The 27,569-nt window shown below is 43.1% G+C and overlaps 2 protein-coding genes across 5 annotated transcripts in view; both read left to right on the forward strand.

The window, feature by feature from the left end:
• Positions 1–18,874, forward strand: part of cad (carbamoyl-phosphate synthetase 2, aspartate transcarbamylase, and dihydroorotase) — a 36,008-nt gene extending 17,134 nt beyond the window's left edge. Inside the window, exons 23-45 of one of the 2 annotated variants that reach the window (XM_079525359.1) lie at positions 450–668; positions 897–1,064; positions 1,473–1,655; positions 1,856–1,960; positions 2,994–3,239; positions 3,341–3,422; positions 3,761–3,927; positions 4,849–5,013; positions 5,361–5,492; positions 5,722–5,923; positions 6,342–6,532; positions 9,141–9,281; positions 9,649–9,741; positions 10,207–10,366; positions 12,475–12,519; positions 14,187–14,362; positions 14,529–14,603; positions 14,861–15,073; positions 15,574–15,699; positions 16,805–16,960; positions 17,156–17,257; positions 17,467–17,561; positions 18,040–18,874. In XM_079525359.1, coding sequence (XP_079381485.1) covers positions 450–668; positions 897–1,064; positions 1,473–1,655; positions 1,856–1,960; positions 2,994–3,239; positions 3,341–3,422; positions 3,761–3,927; positions 4,849–5,013; positions 5,361–5,492; positions 5,722–5,923; positions 6,342–6,532; positions 9,141–9,281; positions 9,649–9,741; positions 10,207–10,366; positions 12,475–12,519; positions 14,187–14,362; positions 14,529–14,603; positions 14,861–15,073; positions 15,574–15,699; positions 16,805–16,960; positions 17,156–17,257; positions 17,467–17,561; positions 18,040–18,139 — 3,342 coding nt within the window. In that variant the 3' untranslated portion in view covers positions 18,140–18,874. The remainder of the gene's footprint in view (positions 1–449; positions 669–896; positions 1,065–1,472; positions 1,656–1,855; positions 1,961–2,993; positions 3,240–3,340; positions 3,423–3,760; positions 3,928–4,848; positions 5,014–5,360; positions 5,493–5,721; positions 5,924–6,341; positions 6,533–9,140; positions 9,282–9,648; positions 9,742–10,206; positions 10,367–12,474; positions 12,520–14,186; positions 14,363–14,528; positions 14,604–14,860; positions 15,074–15,573; positions 15,700–16,804; positions 16,961–17,155; positions 17,258–17,466; positions 17,562–18,039) is intronic. The other variant, XM_079525360.1, reaches the window with a different exon arrangement.
• Positions 18,875–19,544: 670 nt separating this feature from the next.
• Positions 19,545–27,569, forward strand: part of dnajc5ga (DnaJ (Hsp40) homolog, subfamily C, member 5 gamma a) — a 29,157-nt gene continuing 21,132 nt past the window's right edge. For all 3 annotated transcript variants that reach the window (XM_079526833.1, XM_079526832.1, XM_079526834.1), the window contains exon 1: positions 19,545–19,707. The gene's annotated coding sequence lies outside the window, so the exon portion shown is untranslated. The remainder of the gene's footprint in view (positions 19,708–27,569) is intronic.

Here is a 27,569-nt window from a genome sequence, read left to right on the forward strand (position 1 = left end):
GCCAAGTAGCCTATAGGGATTTGGTAGCCTGGAATCCAGACTGATGTGCTCCATTGCCTATTTTTTACTTTGCTTATCAGTCGGGTAAGCTTCCTATGTGCAAAGGGCGGTCTCGGACATCCAGGCACATAAGATTCTGATTGGTCTGTGGGCCAAGCGGGACCAGAACCTTCCAATGAAATGGTCTGTGGACGGGGCATTTCGGAGCCTTCCAATGCAAAATTCAAACCACTTCCCTTCTTACTGTGATTCATTCGCAGTGACGTGCCGTAACTGAGCTAATCGGTCTGGATTCCAGGCTAGACACTGGTGCAGACATGTGAATCTATGACCAATTAGACTCGAGCATTTCACGAAGCCGTGTAATAAAGCATTTCAATCTCCATACTCAGTATTCTGCTGTCTTATAACAGGGTTATGTTTGTTTGCCCATGTTTACCATTTGCCAGGAGATAGACGTTGATGCGGTGGCAAGCGATGGAGTGGTGATGGCCATCGCAGTGTCTGAGCATGTGGAGAACGCTGGCGTTCACTCTGGGGACGCCACCCTGGTCACACCGCCCCAGGATCTGAACCAGAAGACAATGGACCGGATCAAGTTGATCGTCCATGCCATTGGTCAGGAACTGCAAGTGACCGGTCCCTTCAACCTGCAGCTCATCGCCAAGGTCTGAAAGCGGCGGGAAATGCTTTGATGCTCAGTGCAACACAATCTTTATTTCTTTCATCAGGTCCCAGATTCTACACGGCACTATTTTCTTTATTGATAGACTAAACTTTTACTGTGATTGGTCAAATTACATTTGTAGTTGCAATGTTACATTTCAGCTAATGTTGTTTTTTAGTTTGCACTTGTCCCTATAGTTAAAGTTTGTTTCTTTCTTGATTCTCCTCAGGACGACCTGCTGAAGGTGATTGAGTGCAACGTGCGTGTCTCACGCTCCTTCCCATTCATCTCCAAGACGCTGGGTGTGGATATGGTTGCCCTGGCAACGCAGGTCATCATGGGGGAGGAGGTGGAGCCTATTGGCTTCATGAGAGGAAAGGGCATTGTTGGCGTCAAGGTAAGCACACTGGGTTCATCGTCTCTTCCGTTTGTGGGTTAGTCTAAATACAGTGGTTCTCAACCTTTTTCATTTCAAAGACCACTAGTTTGATGTGCATTAGAGTTAGACCACAGACCCCCATTTGACCCCAATGTAGATTGGGACCCCAATCTACACTGTAAAATCCTCCAGTGTTAATTTCACTCCGACAGTGTACAAATGGAACCAAATGGACCCGTGAGGGCCTATACGGATAACTACGGATACAATTAGACCTAATAAATTGGGTAGCACTTGCCCTTCTAACAACTTCCGAACTTCTTGTCGCATTTTACAATCTCACAGTAGTGCTATGGGTTCAGTCCTTTGAACTGTGGCATTCACATACAGACTCTTGTGTACAAAACATTTCGCCTTCTCCACCAGGTGCCGCAGTTCTCCTTCTCTCGGCTGGCGGGGGCTGATGTGGTGCTGGGGGTGGAGATGACCAGCACAGGAGAGGTGGCCTGCTTCGGGGAGAACCGCTACGAGGCCTATCTCAAAGCCATGATATCTACAGGCTTCAAGATCCCAAAGAAGAACATCCTGCTTAGCATCGGCAGCTACAAGGTACCAGGACACAAATAACCATGGTGACAGGGTTCTGCTAAGCACACAAGAAATTGTTAACATTGTACTTATTGAACCAGTTCAGAACTCCTGGTTTAGCTCCTAAATTATTCTGGAACGTTTGAAAGACATGCAGTACAGCACATTCTTGTGCAATAACTCAACATTGTTCAAATGTATTTTCTGTGTGTGTTTTGTAGAATAAAAGTGAGCTGCTGCCTACCGTACAGGCTCTGGAAAGCCTGGGCTATGACCTGTATGCTAGTCTGGGTACTGCTGACTTCTACACTGAACACGGAGTCAAGGTTTGGCTGCTCTAATGCATACATGTCTGAGCAAAGTGACATTTGACCTTTTCCAACTTATTTCCCTCTTTTCACATAAAGGTGTAAAAATATATTGCCTATTATGACATAACGTATAGCCTGCTAGAACTCTTAATACATGAAACGGTTCAACCTTAGAGTATATATTGATAGAGTCGGCACCGGATTTCTCCTCCCATCGACTTGCATTAAGTTGCTCAAAAGCGCATGAGGCGATTTCACTCCTCCTGCATGGATTGGGCCAAACACATGAACGTGCTGGCCGTTGACTATCATTGCACACGTTCATGTATGAACCAAGCCCCCAGTAAGGCTATCCAACGTTGAAGATGCCACTACCTACTGGCGAAATGTGGAATTGCGGCACTTTAATGGAGGTGGACGGATGTTCATGATGTCACGTGCGTAAGCCCGGACCTCAAAATTGAGGTCCGGGGCTAGGCTAGGCTAGGCTAAACTTCCGCTCGCTCAAGTCATTATAGTTATAATTATACTTCCGGCAGTCTTCCGGGTGCTTCAAAACGCCACTGAGCAACTTCCACTGAAATGAATAGCTTGGGGGTGGGGCTAGCGCTCTGGTTCGGTCTCTATCCTTTATAGCTCTATGACTATGTAGTCAACGGACCAGCTCTGGCCCAGCGCTGCAATACCAAATTCGTCCATTTCGCCTCAGGGTTTCCTCCGGGTGCCGTCTCTATTAATATATACTCTTAAGGGTTCAACTAAACGCAACAAAACATATGGGAAAATCAGCTTGGCACCACAACTTGACAAGGGCATCATTGTCTGTTTTTTATAATTTTTTTATTAACAACATTAACCCTAGTAATAGTATTCTATTCTACCTATTTTGGGTCATAATAGGCATAATAACATTCAGCAAAAATTGCAGATTTACAAGCTTAGGTTTTGATCTTTTCTATTTTCACCAAAGAGATTTGAAGTAATTTATATAGTGTTTTAAGTGGTTAATCAATGTTTTTTCTTCCATTGTACTCCCTTTTGTCTCTAGGTGACAGCAGTGGACTGGCCTTTTGAGGAGGAGGAGAGTGACTGTCCCACCAAGGAGAAGCAGCGCAGCATCATGAACTACCTGGAGGAGAACCACTTTGACCTGGTCATAAACCTGTCCATGAGGAACAGTGGTGGCAGGAGGCTGTCGTCCTTTGTCACCAAAGGCTATCGCACCAGGCGAATGGCCATTGACTACTCCGTGCCTCTTATCATCGACATCAAGTGCACCAAGCTCTTTGTTCAGGTTGGCCCTGTGGTACTGTTTTATTCAAGCCTAGCTAAGCGTTTGTTCGGTTCGTTTATTTATCCATAACTAATTGATTATATGACTCGCAAATGTTTTAGGCACTGCATCAGATTGGCAGGACCCCGCCAGTGAAGACACACATTGACAGCATGACATCACAGAAGCTGGTCCGTCTGCCTGGTAAGTCAATAGCCCATGAAAAATAAGACTTAACCACATGAACCCTAGCATCCCTATTCTCGGCATGTCATAATGCGTCTCAGCGCCACATATTGGCTGTTGTCAGCAAAGAGATTTGGTGTAGAAGGGGAAAAGGGAGGGGGCCCCAAGTATATCCCACTGGAGAGCCCTGGTCAACTATGTATAGGGTTTAAGTGGTTGAACTCTTTGTATCCATTCCAAATGTTAAACTGTCACTGCTACAACGGCCATCAGTTGTTTGCCTGAAACTGGCTCTCCTTTCTCCTGAACTCTCCATGGCTGTCGTTTTTGACTCCCCGCCGTCTCCTGCTGTCCAGGTCTCATTGATGTCCATGTTCATCTGCGTGAACCCGGTGCCACCCACAAGGAGGACTTCTCCTCGGGAACAGCGGCTGCCCTGGCAGGAGGGGTGACCATGGTGTGTGTCATGCCCAACACGTCACCTTCTGTCATTGACCACAATACTCTGGCACTGGTGCAGAAGGTAATGGCTTTCATTATTCATTTTTAATGTTCTTCCCCAATAATCGTTTATAATAGATTTGGCAGTCAGTGGCTTGGTGACAAATTGATTCAAGTCATGGCTAAGAATTAACGTGTGACAGGTGTACAGGTTTAAAGGCACAGCAAACTATTTTAAAGTAGAATGTTGTGTATTTGCAAATCATTGTGGCTTAACATTACATATTTGACAGTACTCAGCTTCTAGGTTTGATTTCTTAATACAGTCTTTTACTAGATACAGTGTACTGATATACTTTTATACAACAATTAGACTATTATTAGGGGTAGGAATGGAAGTATTTTTTGTCCTGAGGGGAGGGTAAATAACTTTACGTATTTAAAGACCTCCATGTAAGTAGGCCTGTCACAATTATCACATACTCGCCTAATCGCAATTATTTGAGATTATGCGAAATTATTTTCGCATAATCGTTTCCATGTTGAAATGTCCATACATTTTCAAACATTTTTGGGGAAAAAATATATATTTTGAATGTGTCAGTGATTTGAATATCTGCCCTGTGGAATTTGTGATTATGAAGAAATTTTAACATTCCAATGTTCAATGCAAAAAAGACAATTAAATCATTAATCGCAATTATTTGTGTGACAGTTAATCGTCAACTTAAATTTGTAATCGTGACAGCCCTACATGTAAGTTGTGAAGTGACTGAAGTCCACAAGATGGTCACATATTTCGGCAGGTCACCAATTTCACTGTAACACACCGCCATGCTGGAGTGACCGAGTGTGAGTGAGCAAGTGGCCGAGATTTGGGGTATTGGCTTAGATCTGCTATTTTCTGTATGGGACATGCCTTGCAACCAAGTATAAACCAGGCATTAGTTTTGACCTTTTCCTGTGTGATCTACTGTAATGCTCTGGTACTTTGTGCGTTTAGCTGGCCAAGGCAGGCTGTCGCTGTGACTATGCCTTGTATGTGGGTGCTGCCTCGGACAATGCAGCCATCCTGCCCTCCATCGCCAATCAGGCAGCAGGGCTCAAGATGTACCTCAACGATACCTACTCCTCACTCAAGATGGACAACGTGTCTCTGTGGATGGAGGTAGGCAGGGGACGAATACAAGTCATATAATGAAGATTGCTTGATTTACACAAAGTACAGTAATTGACAAGAGGCTTTTGGATGGTTGAAACCTTCAAGGCCAAATCTTTTTAAAGCACTTAATAAGTAATTAAGATAATTAATATAATTACTTAATAATTCATATAATTAAGTAATTAAGATAGATAATGCTGAATGATAAAAAACATAATAATAATAATAAAACAAACTAAACAAATAAACTTTACATTAACTTGATTTGACCCTTTGGGTTAAGCAGTTGTCTGTGATGTAGGGGCTGTGAATCTAACGGTTGCATCTCTCCTTTGGCGCATTGGTTGTTTTAGCACTTTGAGAAGTGGCCCAAACAGATGCCCATCGTCGCCCATGCTGAGAAACAGACGGTGGCAGCCATTCTGATGGTGGCCCAGCTCTACCAGAGACCTGTACACATCTGCCATGTGGCCAAAAAGGAAGAGGTGACCTCTTCATTACCACTTTATATCAACTTCAATAAGACCTAATGTATAAAAGTACATTTCTGTAGTGTGAGGCATCTTGATGTACAAGTACACCCCCTGGACATGATGCTAGTATGTCGCAGGGATTTACCCCCAATCCAACCCTTGATGCTGAGTGCCAAGCAGGAGGCACTGGGTCCCAGGGATCGAACCCAGAACCAAATCTTCTCCTTGCCCTCCCTCCTAGATCCTGATCATCCGGGCTGCCAAGCAGAAGGGGATCCAGGTGACATGTGAGGTAGCACCCCACCACCTCTTCTTGTGCGAGGACAACATAGGTGAGATTGGGGCCGGTCGGGCCGAGGTGCGGCCCATGCTAGGGAGCCGCGAGGACATGGAGGCCCTCTGGGAACACCTGGATATCATTGACTGCTTCGCTACCGACCACGGTGAGCAGTCAGCAGAATTGTATGCTCATGTGTGCTGAGGATTTTGATTGTCAAAGTACCTGGGAATCTGTTGCGCCTTTGTTCCAGATTAACTGCAGGTGCGGTGGTCTCAAAAACAGAAAACTGGCAGAAAGACTCTATACAATTAGCAATGCGCTAATTTGAACTCACTATGAGCACAACACTTTATTACGAGCATCTAAAAGTAAAATAAATTCTGTTTTCTTAAGTCTCACTAATACTAGTATCTCAGTCTAGGGAGTCTTCCTTAATTCTTCATGCAAGTCTTTTTCTGCCAGTTTTCCCCAATTGTATTTTGCTGTCACTTATTTTGTTTAACGACGACCTGTTGGATGTTTAACTCCCTCCTTGTCACAAAGTTGTACTGTTTGTTTTATCATTATTGTTTGCCTCTCAGCACCCCATTCAGCAGAGGAGAAGAGTAGTGAGAAGCCTCCTCCAGGGTACCCCGGCCTGGAGACCATGTTACCCCTGCTGCTCACTGCCGTCAGCGAGGGCCGCCTCACCCTGGACGACATCATCCGACGACTGTATGACAACCCTCGAAAGATCTTCAACCTCCCTGCACAGGACAACACCTATGTGGAGGTATATAAATAACAAATAAGCACATACTGTATACAGGCGGGGGTTTAATGAAACGCAAAACCTGAATACTAAATGAGTAGAGAAATGTGAGGAGCACATGATACAATTTAACTATTATCATCCATTTTCTTGCGGCATGTAATTGAACTCAATTTAGATAAAGTTGGCAATAGGAAAATATGTAAATTAAATGAAAGAGGGCTCATTTTTGCGGCACTGATGACAGGAGCTTGCTTCAGTCAAAAAAACAGCACTGGCTAGTGTTGCAATAGGAATAGCGACATCGGCACTTCAATCCATGCAAAAGACATCAGTAAATGGGGTTGGAAATCGTGGTTGAATGTGCACATTTTCTGACTGTGATGATCAAGGAATGGTTTGAGTAGGACAATGATGTGAATCATTTGCTATGCAGTCACCAGATCTCAACTCTGTTCTGCCTGGGTCCCTCTCTAGAATGGGAGAAGGAGAAGTAGTCCGCACCCTGTTTCGTAGCTCCCACAAGAAATGTATTTATTATGGATGACAACGTTTCAACCCCTTATGGGTCTATGTTCATCGTCAGGTATGTTCATCTGACGAAGACCCATAAGGTCTACTTCTCCTTCTGGACCTGTACGTATCTTTTTGTTCCGCACCTGAATGTTTTTTTAGAGATGTGCATACTTTCCTTTGGATTCCAATCTCTAGAATGGCCACTGTCCAATCTTACATTAGCAACTAACCTGTCAAGCTTGTATCGGAATGTCCTCCGATATGCCCTTATTTGGTCATATCGGAATCGGCAAGTACGCCCCGCACCAATCCGATACCACATTTTATTTAATCGCGTAATGCGCGCAGCACGGTGAGACGGGGCCGCCGGTATTGAAAACGTGCATCTCCAGCCATAGGTGTGAACGGCTTTGCCGACGTGCGAATGGGGGACAATTTAAAACAAAGGCGGCTTGCTGTAGTTTGCGACTAACATAAATTTGCATGCACAAGGGCTGCCTAGTAGACTATCTTTTGTTGTTTTTCTTTCTCCCCCTCTCTTCGAAGTTAGACTGGACAAATAAACTCTAAACTGACTGGGCCACGGTGGTCTGACGCTCATGGTAACTTGCGCCGTGGGTGGAACGGGTGGAAAAGTTTGGTTACATTTGAATGCATCTGTCAATAATGCATTGTATTAAACCCAAATGCGATACCTTTGCATCATGTCTGCACCGAGTCGAAACAACACTGGAGCCGTCAGCTACTAGCCTGGCGCGGCCAGACTCATAGCGAGGATTCACTGACGCTTCCTCGTAGCGTAGTTATAATATCTCCCGCAGATCGATTGAATAGTCTCACATAATATGTGACGTATTCCAATGTGCGTCAGTGCATGCAACTTCTCAATCTATCGTTGCTGAAAAGGCAGAGCTACAAGCTCACAACGCAGTGCAACCAGACGCGGTGTGAGCTTGTAGACTGGCTATTTTTGGTGCGTGACACCAACGTACGATGATGTATACATTACGCATTTAAAGTGACGGTACACAATTAACAGTTCCCTCTGTCTTTTAGAAAGGTACTGTATAAGAAGGCCCTAGTAAAATGTAGTGCAAAGGGATGCCTTGGTTGGTTAAAATAAAGAGAAGATTATTAAAATATAATAAGCGTGTGTGTGTGTGTGTGTGTGTGTGTGTGTGTGTGTGTGTGTGTGTGTGTGTGTGTGTGTGTGTGTGTGTGTGTGTGTGTGTGTGTGTGTGTGTGTGTGTGTGTGTGTGTGTGTGTGTGTGTGTGTGTGTGTGTGTGTGTGTGTGTGTGTGTGTGTGTGTGTGTGTGTGTGTGTGTGTGTGTGTGTGTGTGTGTGTGTGTGTGTGTGTGTGTGTGTGTGTGTGTGTGTGTGTGTGTGTGTGTGTGTGTGTGTGTGTGTGTGTGTGTGTGTGTGTGTGCGTGTGTGCGTGTGTGCGTGCGTGTGCGCGCAAAGTGGAACATCACCAGGGCTAAACTTCACGTTATTCTACGTGATAACGCAACCAACATGAGTACATGTACTTTACACTTTTTTTTTTTTTTAAAAGCACTGGTATCGGCTAACACATAAATTGTTGGATCGGAAACGAAAAAAGGGTATCGGGACATCCCTATTAGCAACTAACCTGTCAAGCTTTTAGCCCATGAGAAAATACTGACGAGAGCTGTTATAGAGCTTGTCATGGCTTTTGCATTAAGTCTCAATTTTTTTTTTGTCTGCCGTGACGCAACTCTACAATATGTTGATTGTAGGGAACTCTGGTCTGTCTCAGTCTGGCTGTCTCAGTCACTCTGTCTGTGTCTCAGTCTGGCTGACTCAGTCACTCTGTCTGTGTCTCAGTCTGGCTGACTCAGTCACTCTGTGTCTCAGTCTCGCTGTCTCAGTCACTCTGTCTGTGTCTCAGTCTCGCTGTCTCAGTCACTGTCTGTGTCTGTCTCGCTGTCTCAGTCACTCTGTCTGTGTCTCAGTCTCGCTGTCTCAGTCACTCTGTCTGTGTCTCAGTCTCGCTGTCTCAGTCACTCTGTCTGTGTCTCAGTCTCGCTGTCTCAGTCATTCTGTCTGTCTCAGTCTGGCTGTCTCAGTCACTCTGTCCGTGTCTCTCAGGTGGACTTGGAGCAGGAGTGGGTGATCCCTCAGGCCATGCAGTTCACAAAGTCCAAGTGGACGCCCTTCCAAGGTATGAAGGTCAAAGGCAAGGTGCGCCGCGTGGTGTTGCGAGGGGAGGTAGCCTACATTGATGGCCAGGTGAGCATGTACATTCACAGGTTCACTACCCATGTGTATACCTGTGTTTCAATATTTGTATTAAACAGAAAGTTAGATAAGAAACAGACATGCATAGACGATGCCCCACGAGCATAACAACATAACACACTTAACAGTATGTGTGTATACCTGAGTGAGATGTATTTATTATATGCAAACATCCTGGAGTGGTTCATGTTGGAGAGGTTTTTTTTCCTCACACAAGAGACTCTCCCAGTTGGCATAAACTGGTCATCGATGTCTGGATATATTGTAATAGATTAATTTGCTGAGGAGCAACAACAGTATTTAGATGTCAATGTACTAATTATCTCTGTCTCCGTCTCTCTCTCACTCTGTGTGTCAGGTGTTAGTACCTCCAGGTTATGGAGAAGATGTGAAAACATGGCCTGCTGCTGCTGCCACCATCCCCCCTGAGCCAGTTAAAGAAATTCCATTGGTATACACACATGCACTCTTTCACTCATTTACTCACCAAATAAATCATCCTTTTGGGGGTGCCCTTTTATTCATTTTGTCCAGCCTTCTGTACCCGTATTAAAGCACTAAGTTGGTCATAGAAGTGACTCATCATGAAGTTGATCTAAATACTAGAGGAGAGAAGAATATAGAGGAGAATGGAATACCGTTAATCTAATCAGAATATTAGGAAATTGTATTGTAAATTGAATGTATTGCCTATATGGAAATATTCTACTGTAAATACAGGGAAATGGTGAAGAGGGTATACGGATATGTACAGTACTCGTATTAGCTCACTCACTAGCTGCTGTTTTTGCTCGTAATAACTGGTGTTGCTTGATAATCTTATCAGATCATAGTGTGTACAGTATGTGAATGATAAGCTGGTTAATTGGTCCATTTGTTCTGACTCATTCTGTGTGTGTCCTTGTTTGTGTGTAAGACCCCAGAGCGTCCCCCAGAGCGTCTCCGACCGACTCCTCCTTGCGATGGCTCCCTCCGCACGCGGGCCCCGAGTCCACGCCGCTCTGTTGGCGAGGGCCGCTACACGCTGGCACTGCCCCCCCGCATCCACCGCTCCTCCGACCCCGGCCTGCCCCCAGGTAACTGCAGCACTCAATGCTTTGCTCCAAAGGTGACAAACCCTTTTGTCACCTAACCATCAGATGAGTGTGTTGTGGATCTTTGTGTTATATAACCACTTGTGGGTTGTTGTGGGGTTTTTTGCAGCATTTTTCACACTATGTCTCATCTTGGCAAGAGACTAAACATGACATTTGTTTTGTTGAGCAAATAAGGGAGTCTCTTGTTCCACTGCAGGTTTTAGATTCTCTCTCTCTTTCTCTTTCTCTCTCTCACACACACACACACACACACACACACACACACAGAGGCATCAGAACAGTGGAATCAGTGGAAGCCAAAAGGTGACATATCATGTATGGTGACAATAACCAGTTACAGTAAATACATCTAATTCAGTGGCGTGTCCAGGTCTCATTGACTACATCTCAGTAGTCTGGATTGACAGAAGTAGAGATTGATGTGGACTCATCTATACTGGCTGGCTGGCGCAGCTTCCCCACTTCACCCAGGGGTGTCTATTAAAACACAGAACAGACAACTTCTCTTGTTTTAAGGGTTTTACTGAAGACTTAAAATGAGCACAGTATAGTATAATTACAGTAACAAATAATATCAATAATGTAACGCTGATGGGAGCAAGCAAAGAAAACTACTATAGATTATTGAGATGACTATTATTATCTGATGACAAGAGTTGTCTTAATCCATAGGTCTCCAGTCTATTAGGCCAATGATTCTCAATCAGTAGTTTGGGACTCCAAAAACGTATTGCGAGATGCTCTGAAAGGGGGTCACGGCCGAATGTTAAATAAAAATCACACTTGTGTGAAGTGAGTGGCACCTTTTTATCAAGATGATTATGATGATGAAGTCATCATACATCGCTTTTTAGGCCCACAGTGGCCTAAAAAGTTTATGCGGAATAAAAATTCTGTGAAAAGTCCATAGACCGACACATGTTTGTCATAGTAAATGTAAGATTATACGGAATATAGCTAGCGCCACTCAAATGAGGTCATTGTTTTCCCAGTGCCAAAACCAGTTGAGAACCACAGCTATAGGCTGCACAGATCCAGCCTGGTCTATCTTTATGCCTCTGAGTCTGGTCTAATTGTCAACTGGTTCTTTGTAAACTGTGCCAGCCAATGCATCCACCTTTATTGACATTGACAAACATAAATCATTGCATGAATGACGATGAGTAGCATGTCATTTGACCCCCTATTTGTTGCCACATCCTCTGAATCATAGTCAGCCTGAGGGCAGAGGTAAATCAACCATTGGATGTTATGTGATTGGACAATTTGGCTTACTAAGCGGTGACCCTGCTACAGTATACATAGCACTTCCCTGCGCACAATCATAACATCAGTGTCAATCGGCTCTCATTATCGCAGCTTGACACCACAGTTATTGCCCCTCATTTAGTCTACCAACAGGAAGGGAATAGTGCCTAAATTTGTCTCAGGAGGAGGTTACTCCACCACCTTCAGTTAAACAGAGGAACATACGCTATAATCAAGCATGCTACCATCCCCTCTGAAGGCTGGCCAGTTGCCTGCCATAAAAAGACAGAGGTTTGGATAGATTGGGCCACAAATGGTCTCCTTCACCTCTGTTGACAGGAAGATCTTGAACAAAGGACCGACCTCCTAGGGCACAGGCAACCGAAATAGCGCCAATAATGATTGTACTGCCTACTTTACATACTGTACGTATGTTTGTCATTGTGCCATTGTTAATGGCACAAACAATAAATATGAATCTACTTATAGTACATATATACAACTGCAGAGAAAGCTGTAGTTTGTATTCGCTTATATTCCACATCTGGTAGGCTGGTAGGCACATCTGAACTGACAGAGTGAGCAGGTGGAAATGGTGGCATCTTATAATGAACATTAATTCGGACCAATTACAGTATATGAAGATAAGGTTGAAAATGGGTGCTCCTTTAATTTAATAATAGAGTATAAACAATGGTCTATACACGTTTGTAGCCATTTACAACTATACACCATCCGTTTTAACACTATTGCTGCACCGGATCTCAATCAACTCTTGCCACCAAACTACAGTAAGTAACTCCTAACTCCTGTGCTCTCTGTCCAACCCCTCTGTACAGCTGATGAAACAAAGGAGAGAACTTTGACAAGAGCCATCGAGGAAGGTTTGCTGAAACTTTGTCACAGCGCAGCTGTTAACGCTACTGCTAAATCCCAACAATCCACCTCTCCTCGCTGTACTTTGCTTGGCTAGAAAGCTATAGCTTGCTACATATAGGCAGCGGTTGCATGGATATGCTTTAAGTATTCAGACGATCCACCAAAAATTGGAAGGCGTGAAACTATTGTAATATGGCTGTCTGACGCGTCTGTATGTATGTCTGTCTGTATGGATGTATGTACATAATGTCACGCTGTTTGTCCACCAGAGGATGCTGAAAATGCTAAACGCTGCCCAATTATGCACACCTAGGTTGGGTTCCCTTCTTTTCTTGTGCAGTATCTCCTGCCCTAGCGACCTACAGCACTGTTGGTTTTCATTATATCCATGTCTCTTGTGGAAATGTATTCAGTAACGTTTTGTGCCGGGAGGCCAGGTCTGAGCAAGAGCCTCCCAGCTCGAAACGTTAACAATACATTTCCACAATGGGTACATAATACTGATTTTATTCTTCTTCTACTGTTAATGTTTTGATCCAGCACCACCCAGCCCAGCAGGATATGGGATGTGTGTCTTTTTGACACCTGTTACATTCATTTATTCAACATTTATTCAGTTTTGGGTTGAGTTTTCACTCATGAACCTCTAATTGCCTGTGAATATCTGTTTACATGAAAATATCATTTCAATTGATATTTACTTTGTCTTGTGTATGTATTTGAGTCTCTTGTTTTCAATGTCTTGCAGTTATGGCTGGGCGATTTGAAAAGAAAAAAAAATCAAATGACCAATTTACCTGTATTGATATTATGACCATATCATATTGTGATGATGACATAAAATGTATTTTACATTTTTCACAAAAATGGCAAATAGCGGATACAAGCTCACATTAGCTTATAGATAGCTTATCGCTATTTTTATATTTTTTTAATATAAAAGTATATATATAGTCTACTTGCCAGCCCATAGAGCCCCATTGTGAACACAGACGTGTTGAGTACACCATGGTTTTATGTTAGAAATGTTGAGTATGGGTCCCCAGCATGTAGAAACTGTCGGATGCTAACTTGCATATGTTGAGCAATTTTCATAATTGGCATAATACGGGACCATACCAACAACCTATAGAAGCAAAATAATAATCATCATCATCATCATGCTTTAAGTAGCATGTGTCAAACTAGGGGCTTTTCATAATGCTGAATCTATTCCAAGCATTAGTTTAGCAAAAAACACTCATTGGGCTAAAAACGACCATAGCCACTTGTGCTGACATCATCACAGTTGTGATGACGGCGATGGCCGTTTTTAGCAGAAGGAGTGTTTTTTTGTGCAAAACAAACGCTTGGAATGGTATGGTCACATATTATGCCAATTATTAATTGCTCAACATATGCAAGTTGGCATCCGGCAGTTTCTACATGCTGGGGACCCATACTCAACATTTCTAACATAACACCTTGGTGTACTCAACATGTCTGGGTTCACATTCTGGCAAGTGGACTAATATGATTTTACAATGTACAAAATCCCAGTTATCTAGTCTCATTACAATATCAATATAATGACCTTCCCAGCCCTAATGCAGCTTGCAGCATTCTAAACTCTGCTTTGATGTTTCATAGGTTGAAGTTGACCATCCATTATGTGACCGTCTTATCTCTCCAGAGTTCCTGCTCCCTACACCCTTGGGTGGTGGAGAGGTGTACAGCCACCCTCCTCCCCTGTCCAGGCTCCTGTCTCCGCAGTCCATCCCCGCCTCCTCCCACTTCCAGACCTCGCCCCTGCTCCACCCTCTAGTGGGCCAGCACATCCTGTCTGTCAGGCAGTTCAGCAAGGAGCAGGTATGCAAAACCACCCACAATGAATATGCACTCGCACAATTTCCCAACATACTTTGTATTGCATTCATTCTCACACACGTACATGCCTCTTGTTTTGATTTCTCTTTAGTTCAATTCGTTCTTTGTTTAAATTGAAATATTTGTCTATATGTGGTGTGTATTTTAGATCTCCCATCTCTTCAATGTTGCCCACACTCTGCGTTTGATGGTGCAAAAAGAACGCAGCTTGGACATCCTCAAGGTCAGTTTCATGTTTTTACGACCTTTGTTACCCTTTTTGTTATGTCTAGTTGAGCCTTGAAGTGATTGCATAACTATTGTAATGAGTCTGCTTGTGTCTTTGTACAGTATGCATGTCACTGTCCACAATGACTAATAATAATCCACACCTCTCAGTTGCCCTTGTATGGTAATTGAGACAGACCCTTAGAAAAGCTGAGAATGAGACCGTGCATGAGCACCAGTTACACACTGCTGAACCCATTCCTACTCCTGTAGGGCAGAGTGATGGCGTCCATGTTCTACGAGGTGAGCACTCGCACCAGCAGCTCGTTTGCCGCAGCCATGCAGCGTCTAGGCGGATCGGTAGTCCACTTCAACGAGGCCACTTCCTCTGCGCAGAAAGGCGAGTCAGTGTCTGACTCTGTCCAGACCATGAGTGGCTATGCGGATGTCCTGGTCCTCAGACACCCTCTCCCCGGGGCCGTGGAGGTGAGCCCAGTCCAAATTAGTTTTTTTTTTTTTGTTCAGGTTGGAGGTTTTGTTTGGGACTTGGTTTGCCCTTGTTGGGAAATTTGTTCACAGCTAAGCCAAAAGCACAATCCACATACGCAACAATAGAAACTAACATTGCGTATTGTGTATGAAACATACTCTGTAAATATAAATGATCCGCTTGGATCTGTGGGGTCATACTGTGTGTCTCATGTGAATAGATGCATTTTTATGCATCGCGTAGAAAGAAAGTTCAACACAATTCAGCTCTGGCGGGTATGTTTAATTGGATTATCCTCGTGTTGCTGTCAGATTGCCCACACCCCCATCTGCCTGCTCCCCTCTAAATTAAAATGAATACCTAGATGTCAATCGCTCCCTGTGTGAAAAGGGGTTTAGTACTTTTCTTTCTTTTGATATTCATTCAACTATTTACTGGCTTACTAGAACAACAACAAGTTTTACTCATATGTTTTTTATATCTAACATGCACCCAGACCGCCGCGCGCCACTGCCGTAAGCCGGTGATCAACGCTGGAGACGGCGTTGGAGAGCACCCGACCCAGGCTCTGCTGGACGTGTTCACCATCAGAGAGGAACTTGGGACAGTCAATGGCATGACGGTGAGGGGACAGCATACCAGCAAAAACGGCGCTGTCGTTTCTTTGGTCCTCTTAGCATTTTCAAGGTGCCTTTTCTTTATATGGGAAAGACTATGTAGAGACAGGGGATCATGTGCAACTGAGTGGGAATGAGTCCCATTTGTAACTACAGGCATCATCCGTTAAGCCTCTAGTTTCATATATGGCAAGAGAACTTGCATTGCAATTATTTTGTGGTGCAACCGTGAAACCACTCCTATAGACATAACAAACATACACACACACACACACACACATATTAACTGTATATATGATGATTTTGGGTGTGACAGTACAGTAGAGGGACCCCCTGGGGACCAATGTTCCCTCTAAAAAAATTTCGGTCTGAGCAAACACTCCTGAGCAGACATCAGCAACCACTGAGCAAACATACGTGAACTTGACACCTACTATCCAAATGTTAGATAATGCGAAGTGAGCGCCCCTCACTTCACACAGGTGTGATTTTTTTCTTTTTTCCAAATGGATTTTGGTATACGAGTGAATCAATGAATAGTTACATAAGGTTACACACTACAAGTTACAAAATTTTTATTTTATATCAAGGTGGTAGGCTAGCAATTCAGTTAGTCTATATCAGTGGTTCTCAACCTTTTCAGGCTGTGACCCCCCCAACATAATCATATTTGAACTGGGGACCCCCCACCCAGACAAGCAACAGAATGGTTCCACAGATACATATTGTGGAAATAGCACCAGCGTCTGTGTCTGTGCGCGACAGATTTCAGATGTGCGCGGGAGCATTTGGCCATGTGCACGGGCGCACCTTAGGGGGAACATTGCTGGGGACCCCCACACGGCTCGTGGAACCGGGCCGCCCCCCTAGGCACGTTCCTGGGGGTCTGGATGTTCCGGGGACCTCCTGGGGACCCCACACGGTAACTCTGTCATTCCTGGACCGTTTAGGACACAGGGTGGCTCGCCGGAACCGGACCAGCCCCCTGGGAGCGTTCCTGTGGGTCTGGAACTTCCGGGGACCCCCACACGGAGTTGCACCACTCACTTCACATGGGTGTGATTTTTACTCAATGTTTGGGCTTTCATCTCATTCCCTCCCATCTCTCAGATCACCATGGTTGGGGACCTGAAGCACGGTCGCACAGTCCACTCCCTGGCCAAGCTCCTGACCCAGTACCGCATCACCCTGCGATACGTAGCCCCCAAGAACCTCCACATGCCCGCTGAGATCATTGACTATGTGGCCTCCAAAGGCATCAAACAGGTTAGTGGAGTGCACAAAGGTCTCTATAATTCTAAACACTTGAAAAGCTGTTCTAGGTGAACTGTTTCAGGCAGTGTAGCAGTAGAGAACCTTGAAACACTGCTAGACTGCATGTTTTTCAAATACTTATTTCACCCCCAAAATGAATGTTGGGAATTTTAAAATGCACTTATCTATAACTGCTGGTGTGTGCAGGAGGAGTTTGAGAGCATTGAGGAGGCACTCCCTGAGACAGATGTCCTGTACATGACCAGGATTCAGAAGGAGCGGTTTGCTTCTGAGGAAGAGTACAAGGCCGTAAGCAATCCTGTCATATTCATCTTCTGTTTGTAAAGATATGAATAGTCCAAAGCACGTATTTTTTTAGTGGTACTAAAGAAAGATTGTGCACAGAATCGACCATAAGGGGGTCCCTTTGGTTCCATTTTGTACACTCAAGAGTAAGAGTAACCTTACTGCCTGCCCTGTTGCCTTTATCAGTAAAGGTGTTTTCTTTCCCCCCTCAGTGTTTTGGTCAGTTTGTCCTTACGCCCCACATTATGACTGCAGCCAAGGGGAAGATGGTTGTCATGCACCCACTACCCAGAGTCAACGAAATCAGGTAAGGCGTCTCTGATCAACCAGAGGTGTCTGAAAGTGTTGGACACACATCTCTTGGTTATGTTTTCCAAATCTTACCTACACCATGTGTTGTTTGCGATTATTAGTGTGACAGATTAGAACTTTATCTTATTGAAAGTAATTTTGTATTGTAGGATTATTTAATGATTTACCTGTTTAGCCATAAATCCAAGGCTGCAACTATCAATTGAGTTTCTTGATATTTTTTCTATATTGACAAATCTATCTTCAATATTTAGATAAAACCTTTCCACCTAAATCGATAATTTGTATTGCAATTTAATGTTAAAATCAATTAGATTAACTGTTGCACCATCAATCAATGACAAGCAACTACCTAGAAACGTTTTGACATTTGTGAATCGAAATTAATTGATCGCGATTAATCTAAGAATGGATTTTATTTTCCACCCCTTATTACTTCTATTGGCTTTTTCCTTTGTGTTTGTCCTGTGCAGTGCGGAGGTGGACAGTGATCCACGGGCGGCGTACTTCCGCCAAGCAGAGAATGGCATGTACATCCGTATGGCCCTCTTGGCCACTGTGCTGGGCAGATAGGAAGCAACTTCAGTGAAGACAACATTCCATAGGGCCTCGTTAGCCTAGAGAAGACCAAACGCCCCACACCGTGTAAACTTAGCATTTTAGAGAGAATAGTAGACACGGTAAAATTCTCAATGTTCATTTAACTGTGTGCAAATGTAACCAAATGGATGAATAAAGGTCTGTTTTGTTACATTTGTACACTACACTCTGACTTACAAATGATCACATTTAAAACACAAAAAACAACAACATGGGGGTATACAGTTTGGTACTGGATCAGTAGTTGTACTCAGATAATCATGACTGGACAGTGGACACTGCGGATACATACTGTATAAACGTATGCTTACAGTGTTGCAACATTACTAAATCACCTTGTGAGCAATAACTTGTGCAATGCATTTTGTCAATGTTTACTATAGTATAATATGACTGATTTACCTAATCCAAAACTCACCCCTCAGGATAGTACTGTCATCAATTATTTGCATGTACTGAACATTCTAGAATACATGCATATGATCTTAATTCATACATAATAGGCTATGTACAACACTAAAATAACTGAGCCATAATGTTCTTATTGTGTCATTGTTAGTTCTTGTATTATTACAGCGATGTATTTCAGATACAGTAGCAATTTCTGACCATACTTTTTACGCATTCGGGAATTTGGTGTCTATTGTAGGGCTCGAAAGCTTTGTTTGTTTTTTTTATAGAGAAACTAATAAAATTATTTATGGGCCATTTGTCAGGTGGAATTGTTTTCATTTTACATTCTGTGTGGGAATTTGGGCAACTACGCACCTCTTGTCCATACGTCACTCAGAACGCTAGATGGCGTTCTTGCTGCTTTGAGCTAGCTCATGAGCTGAGATTTCCTCTTAGCACAAACTGAAATGCAAAATATTTTAAATCCATTAATTTGCTCCAAACGTCATGACTAGTTGACTTGACTACTAAATGATATTCGTTCAGTAGGAAGGAGTCGAGGACCCCCTTGTCCTGGAGAGACAGCGCGCGGTTAATTGGTTGTTGGGCAACAGCTGATGCGAATATATATTGTCAAGTCCAAATCTATAATAATGGCTATTCAAGAAAATGCATTATGATTTTACAACAGCAACTACACTTGAAGTTGAGTATTGGCTTAGACGAGACACTGATTTTCGCTTTCTCGGACATGTCACATACACATGGAAAAGGTAGTTATAATTCTAGTTGTATAATAATAAAAAACGAGGTATATCCGAACCCAGTCCCGGGTATATAACAATAATAGTAATCATTCATAATTTGTATAAACTTAACATGCCCATCCCACGATTCCCACCGGGTCGAGACTACTTCCTGAAACCGTGAAATGAACCAATGAGACTGTGTGTCCTCCAGTGCCAGATAACGGTACAGGAACCAACAGGACCCGCAGCAGCAGCAGCACGGTAGCCAGACCGGCTATAAAGGAGTGGCAGAGACTAGGCTACATTTGAGACGTTGACTAGGGATTTAGAAATAGAAGTGGATGCCTCTATGATCCAGCTAACGTTACAGCGAAATACACGGTGTTCAATTTTCACAAGGTGAGATTCTACTGGCATGACACCGGTATGCCACCAGATTTTGAAATGACTTGGTTTAGCGAGCTGTGCGCTACCGTTGCTGGCTGCTAACCGACTACCGTAGTTAGCCTGGTGGTAGTGATAGATCACGTTTTCTAAATGTAGCTCGTAATCTGATGTGAGAATGCGTTGTGTGATGAACATAATTAGACCGTAGGTAGTGGATAAAAGTGTGTATTCCAGTTAGTTAAATCTAATATTTGAACAGCTAGCTGAGAGACGCAGGTGTTATACAGGGATTTGTGACTTAGCGAATTATGTGACCCATCGACGTCATTTTGTTGAATAATTTGCTACATTTAACATGTCAAAATTAGGAATACAGTGGCCTTTTCAACCAACAATAACACGTTATTGTTTCCGCTCAAATTGTGTTCCCTGACTGTAGCGCTGCAGCTAAACTACATCCCCGCTGTCTGCCTCTTTCACCCAAATCTATAATGGGTCACAGATGTCAGTGTGAGACTGCTAGCTGAGTTGAGCTGAGCTGAGCTGAGTTTGCCCGGCATGACGGCTAACGTCACCTGACAGCGTCGCGAATTAATGATAAACAGTACATACAGAAACAAAGCATTGGCATACTAATAATAATCAATCTGCCACCACTACTTTGTGTGACTAAGGAGAACATGGCCTGGCCCTAAAGAAATCGTAAACGAGAGGTGTTGCCGTTGCCGATGCAATTTATTTTTCCTTTGTTAAAGACGGGGTGTAGTACACACATTGAAGTAATTCCATTTGCGGAGAGATTAGCAGAGGATTACAGCTCCACAAGGAGGACAACACACCATCATAGTATGAGAGTATTTCTTCCATCACATTCCACATTCGTTGGTTAATTTGTCACTTGATTGATTACATGGTATTCTCTAAATCTAAGCCATCACAGAAGAAATTAGAACATGTGCAAGGCACTGGTGGTCGACATGGTTTAACGTTACATTGCATGTAGACCCCACGTTTGACACGTCCATCCATAGGCCTACGTCCTGTATGTGCCCGGGTGCTCCATCCCTCCAGTGCTGAAATAATTTGTCTGACGTTTCGTAACATTCATCAGATCAGAAGTGCATGGTTTAAATTAACAACTGGTCCCCCAGCATCTCGCCTATTCTTGGATAAAGTGACATGTGATGGGCTATTTGGGCAAAGGAATTGTTGTAGAGAGAAAAAAGTCCCAACTCAGCTGCAACTCAGTCTCGGGCAGGCCTGTTTGATTTAAGAATAGAGTTTAAGATTGTAAGGGAGGTCTTACTCTTAACTATGTCTTTCCCAAAATGCTCACCATTGGGTTTTTTTTTAACAAAGATTTATTTGAGCATTAATGCCAATGGGGAATATTCCTGGCCTGTGCACTGTGTTGCAGGTCTGTTTTTAATATAATTGGTTGAATCTAAAGTTGCAATATCCTGCATTGACAGCCCATTGATCCAAATCAAATTTCCGATCTGCTTGTATTAAACAATGTTAAACTCACCAACATTGCAACTATAGGGCAAGCTCGAATTATCCTCTTTCAATCTGCAAAGCGTTTGTTATAAAACAATCCACTGTAGACATGTTATGACTATGAGCTACCTTCTGCTAAGAGATTGAAATTCGATTTGGAATGGGCTGTCAATAGAGGGTATTGCAACTCTAGATTCACCCCATTATATTAAAAAAAATCTAGTGTTGCAAATTGCAGCTAGATTTGTACGTAGGCTACATTGAGGCACATTGCATATTATGTACATCCCAGTGTTAGATTTGAAAATGTCTGCTACATATTGATGAGCTGTCATTGGTTGAATTTGCTCTGTACTGTCTATGCATATACCTGGCACATTTTAGTTACAGCTAGTCAGCTACTATACAGGTAGTTGTTGCTGACTTTTATTGGAGCATGTTGCCTTCATCCTGTCCTGCCCTCTCACACAGTCTCACTTATGTCTCAGACTGTCTCATGTCTCTTCTTTTCTGTCCACGGTGATGGTGCAACATGATGATGAGTGTGAACTGTGGATTGAATGAAGTGTCATCAATGCCCATCCTTCATTTGACTCTCAGGAAAGGCCTAGTAGCCAAAAATAGCAGCACTCAGAGACAAGATGACTGTTGAGGAATACAAAAGACTCCTCAGTAGACTGTCTTCTCCCTCTGTCTGTCTCTTCTCCCTCTCTGTGGTTATATCTGGAATAGTGACGCTTCATCTTGCCGCACTATTGTTATGGACATGATTAATGACAACAAACCCATTACATTTGCATTCTGTCCAGAAGTATCCTCAACTCGTTTTACTCTGCAGTGATTATGCGCACAAGGTTTCAGGATTGAGTAACGCTCTGGTTAATATTTATCTTTGTGGGTCTCTGAAGTACCGTAGTTAAGTCAGGTAATTACTATAAGGACACTAATCTGACATGGTTACTGTGTATACTGTATATTTTACATATTTATTTTGTCCTGCATGATGCAAGCTTTGGGGATGTATTGTATACTTCTAGACAGAGTGACAGACCTTTATTTTATCCTGCGTGGACATTCAGGTGATATCTTATCAGGTTAAGAGGTTAATGGTGTTACCTTTGTGTGTGATGTTATACCCTGCTGTATCCACAGTACTTTCTCTTCCCCTGTAACTGTATATTAACTGCTGTGCTGCTTGTGGTGACCGAATTTCCCCAAGGCATTAATAAAGCTCTTGTCTTAACTTATCTTGGTAATCTCGCAGGCTTGTACTTTAGCTAACGGGACAGGTCAGGCAGTCACCATGATGTGGCTTATGGACAGAGCAGGGAAAGTGTTAGCCTGACATGGCTGGCCAGACTAATATCACTGCGTAGATCAGGGATTTTGTTTTCCATAGCAGATTTGTCTGGTTTCCAGGCTATAGGCAGGTGTTATCTGCCATATATAACTAAAGCTTAATGTACTGTGTACACTGTGGAATGAATATGAATATGCCACATTCAATTAACTTAATTTTGGATATTGAGATGGTGATATGACATACCATTTAGGCTAACAATGACATTAAGAGGTGTGCTTACAAAAGCAGACCCTGGCTGGAAGTGAGTAGCCTAGCCTAATGTAAGGTAAAGTAAATCCTATTTGCACAGCTTCCCCTTCAAGTTTGTTTTGAGTTCACATTGGATCATTTTATAATGTTAATGGATTAGTTTTATAGTCAGAGTAGATTGCACAGCATTTTGATGGTGTCATTCCTGTCATATCGCAGCCCTTTGTCATGTGTATAATGTGCTAGTTCTTATCACAAAGACGATAAGAAAATGCATTGTGTGCCATAAACAATAATAAAAAATGGTTAAACTGTGATTTTTATACAGGTTATGTTTAGGGTTTATGCCCCACAGCAGCATTATGAGCCAAAAGGTTAGAGGGGATTGTTGGTGTTTGGAAGGGGTGCTTGGGGTTGAAATCCCAAGGACGTACAGTGCAAATCAGGTCACGTTGAGTGAAAACATGCTCACCCATCCCTCTATCGTGCATGCAATGAAGGACCTCTTTGTCTTTGGTGACAGTGACTCTATAAGCCTAAGGGGCTGTGCCTGTCAGGTGTCTGCTCAGACAAACAACAGATTTGGAGCTTGGACAGTATTATTTACCCTCGACACTTGAAACACAGTGAGGTCTGGATGGAGCAGATCGTAAATATAACTCAAACTTGAAAGCCATTCAGGGAGCACAAACCGTGCAACCAACTGTAGGATAAAGTGACTTGTACGTAGTAAAATACTTTAAACTTGATACTTGAAAAGAGTGTATTCAAGTAACTGTGCATAAACAAATGTATAGTGAATTCAAGTACATCCCCTCTCTATCTATCTCATTCCTCTATCCCTGCCTCCCTCTGTCTCTCACACACAGACGGTATCTTGGATAGCCAGCAAACTTGCTGTGTATTAGCCTAAGAGATTGTCGGTCCCTGTGGACCATCAAATTGTTTTGTCCTCCCATGCTCTATCTTTGTGTCCCCAGGCCTTTTATGGTGGCACTGCAGTGCCTTAGGGGCAGCTTCTACACACACACACACACACACACACACACACACACACACACACACACACACACACAAACAATTTAATTACAGATTAGGATAATTCAATTGCCATGATGAAGGGAGCTAGGTAGATGCTGTAATGTGGACAGGGCAGGGCTAACCATGTACAGTAATTGTGTTCCATCAATAACAGATTCATTAAAGACACTAAGTGTGGATGTCTATATATATTGTGGTTACACACACAAGCCCAATATCTTGTTTTTGAAGAAAGTTCATGAATTAGAGTTGCTTGTCAGATTGTGCAGGAGTAGATCCAGTTTAGGTTTATGGGTTTTATTTAGTTTGTGATGTTTATGGATCCATCTTACATAGTTACTATGTATCCTCACTGAGGATACGTCCCAGGTGCATCCATGCAATGTATTTTTGAGTGGTGCAACCACTCCAAGGAACAGCAATGTCCGTGTTAACCTGTGTGTTAACCTATGTGACTATGTATGTGTGTGACTACGAGTACCAGTAGGGGCAAAAGTGGCGCTGTTGTGCCAGAAACAGAGAGAGAGAGATAGTGCTGCACTGTTGCCTGCTAATGAGAGAGAGGGGGGGGGGGGGGGGGGGTGACCACCGGAGAGACAGGTGACAGCCGGAATGTAGACGGCACCCGGGTGAGCAGTAAGCAGCACCACCTTCTCGCTCGGGTGGAGTCTGCGGAACCATTGCCCACCACTCCTGAATGAAGTGTCTGGTGCTGGGACTCTGGTGCAACGCACAGGTCCTGGGCCTCGTGAGAGCAGGAGTGGACCTGGTGAGATGTAGGAGGGGCCCGGACAGGAGTCAAACCACAGAGCCTAGTCCTTCCATGCGCCAGAAGCGTACCTCCCAGCCCTGGCAGAGTAGTTCTGGAGTAGTTCCAACGGATTGTGTGGCCCTGGTTTTGCCCTAGTGGGACTGATTGAGGGTAGATACTGGGACGTAAGTCGGGACTTGATCACCCCGGCTGGGTCGCCTGAGTGAGGGGTATGATGTTGGTAGACCTGAAACCCTGTTGACCTCAGGATACATCACTGAGGATACATCCCAGGTGCATCCTTGCGATGTATTTTTGAGTGGTGTAAACCACTCCTACAACTGGCTTTGTTAGTGCAGTAAAAATGAGCATGGTTGCTATGTTCACCCTGTTCACCCGGGTGTGATTTCATTACGTCAGACATGATTTCATTGCGTCAGACAGGCTATATTACACCACTCAGTTCACACGGGTGTGAATTGAGTGGTGTAAACCACTCCTACAACTGGCTTTGTTAGTGCAGAAAAAATGAGCATGGTTGCTATGTTCACCCTGTTCACCCGGGTGTGATTTCATTACGTCAGACATGATTTCATTACGTCAGACAGGCTATATTACACCACTCAGTTCACACGGGTGTGATTTTTTAGTTATACTTATTTAATTGCACAGTTGTGTCCATGTTTAGTTTGTGTATAGGCTATGGAAGATGGAGTTGGTGAACTACGTTTTTTTTACATTGAAAGATACATTGCAGCAGGCCACATGGGTGTTATCCTATGAAATAACAAGACATGTGTCTAAAAGCCCTGCTAGCAGCAGCCCTGTGCTGCTCTTGACATCTGACCAGAAATTGTAGCCAAAGAGTCATGCCAGCAGAAATGGTCGTCTAATCTTCCTATTAGATAATGATGATATATTGTGTGCAATGCCAATTTATATTTTGGCCTGACGGTGGTACTAGAGAGGAAGGGTTCATCCTTCAGGGAACATGAATGCTGCACTCAGCAGTCGGCATGTTTCTTGGAAATCTTCCAATTACATTTTATTATTAGAGTTTCAAGCCTGAAGGTCTTGGCCTTATTGTTTAATGCAAATGTCTCTTCTTCCCCTTCTGCTGTGGTTTTGTACATTTCCGTGAGATGGTAAATGGTGAAGACATGTACTGTACAATGACACAAAAAATACCACTTTTTCATTATAAATAAAAAATGTGTACAATTATTTTGAAATTTCCCAATGGGTCAAGGTCCGGTGGTTTGGGAGATTAGCTGCAGACATACACACAGGAATTTAACCTGTGTCACATAACTGTATTTATAACTCCCTTTGCTGGGCTAAGAACCATTACTCCATTAGTTGATGTTTTTTTTGTTATCACATTCGATTATGTGCCTGTTTGCATCAGGTTAAGGTGGCTGCAATGTTTACCCAACATAGACACTCCTCTATGCACACTTCCATAGGCAGATAGGCAAACAAGCCCTGCCAAGAAACACAAAAATATTGTCACACTCTAATTATCACACTCATAATACGAGTGTGATCTGATACAGTGAACTGGAGCTCATGAAATATCTGCATCGCCTTCCATGAAATGCTTACTGCGTGCGCGCATTTATGCATTTGGTCTATACAAAGATGGACCGTATACAGACTGGTCTGGTCCTCGAGAACATTTTAATGGTAGGTAGGTACTGTATATAGTGGTGACGTTTAGGCTTAGGGAATGAACGCAGTAATGTAAATGTACACAAAGTTGTATGTTTTGTGTACCTTGAGTAAAAGCATTCATTCTAGCTCTAATACCCTTTTCTACAATCTCCCCGTCCCCGATAAGTGTTAATGGACTTTTCTCTTTTAGAGGTCATGTGAGAAAGAGTATAGTCCAATTTACACTAAGCGCCTAAATGCTTCCTCTGGCACACAGCATGTGACAACAAAGCCATTAAAGTCAACAGACTGAGTACTCATAACTTGATCATGCCAGCAAATACAAGATTGGACTGACTTCAAAATGAGAGCGGCACAGCATCGGGTGCACAAGATTATATTTAAAGATGCCAAATTTGACTTTTGTTTTTGGATAGTAGGGCTCTCCCCTCACAATCGATTAATCGGTTGGTTTGATCTTGACAAAGACGTTTAGATTAGACAATAACTTTCAATAGCCAGAAGCTATTGTGAAAACAACATTAGAATGTTGAATTGGCTGGTCTCTCTCTGCATAATTGTATGTGGCAAACAGAATTTTGACAGATTTGATTAAATCAACTAATCGGTTGGTCGACAAATTTTGGACTAGTTGTAATAGTCGAAAACCCAAGTGATGAAAATTGAAAAAACAGCATCAATCAGTGACCGAAAAAGTAATTGGCTGACTGAACGACCCAGAAAACTGCTGTTGCTGTACAGGCTAATCCTGTGATATTTGCCATTTCATGTGTGAAAGCTACTTGACATTGACCTGTGTTGTGTGTACATGTTTATTGTACACACACTCACTGACACACACACACACACACACACACACACACACACACACCTGGTTCAACTGATTGTGAACCAGGGACCACCATCCTGGTCCCTGACTAAAAATCAATCTGGGTACCACTGTTGTGTTGGGATGGGATATGGGCTAAGATTAGTGCTTTCATAACACATGCTATGCAATGCATCCCATGTCTATGCTATACATACTGTACATATCACTCAACTGATGGTCCACGTACCATCCATGGCATAAAATAAACTGCCTTTGATAATATGTTTAAATAATCCAGTATCTCAAAAGTCCCTCAAATGTACGAACATATTTGAATTAATAGATAATAAAGATTGAAATGAATCAACCTGGGGAACACTGTTGTGTTGGGATGCCTGTTATGGGCTTGATTTCATTAATTGCATGATACTACGTGCAACAAATTATATCAAGCACAAGTATCATTTAACTGAAATATACGAGTGGTCCAGAGCCTCTCTCTCTCTCTCTCTGTGTGTGTGTGCTCTGGACCACTTATATTTTTA

The sequence above is a fragment of the Electrona antarctica genome, assembly GCF_951216825.1.
Source record: "Electrona antarctica genome assembly, chromosome: 17".
NCBI lineage: Eukaryota > Metazoa > Chordata > Actinopteri > Myctophiformes > Myctophidae > Electrona > Electrona antarctica.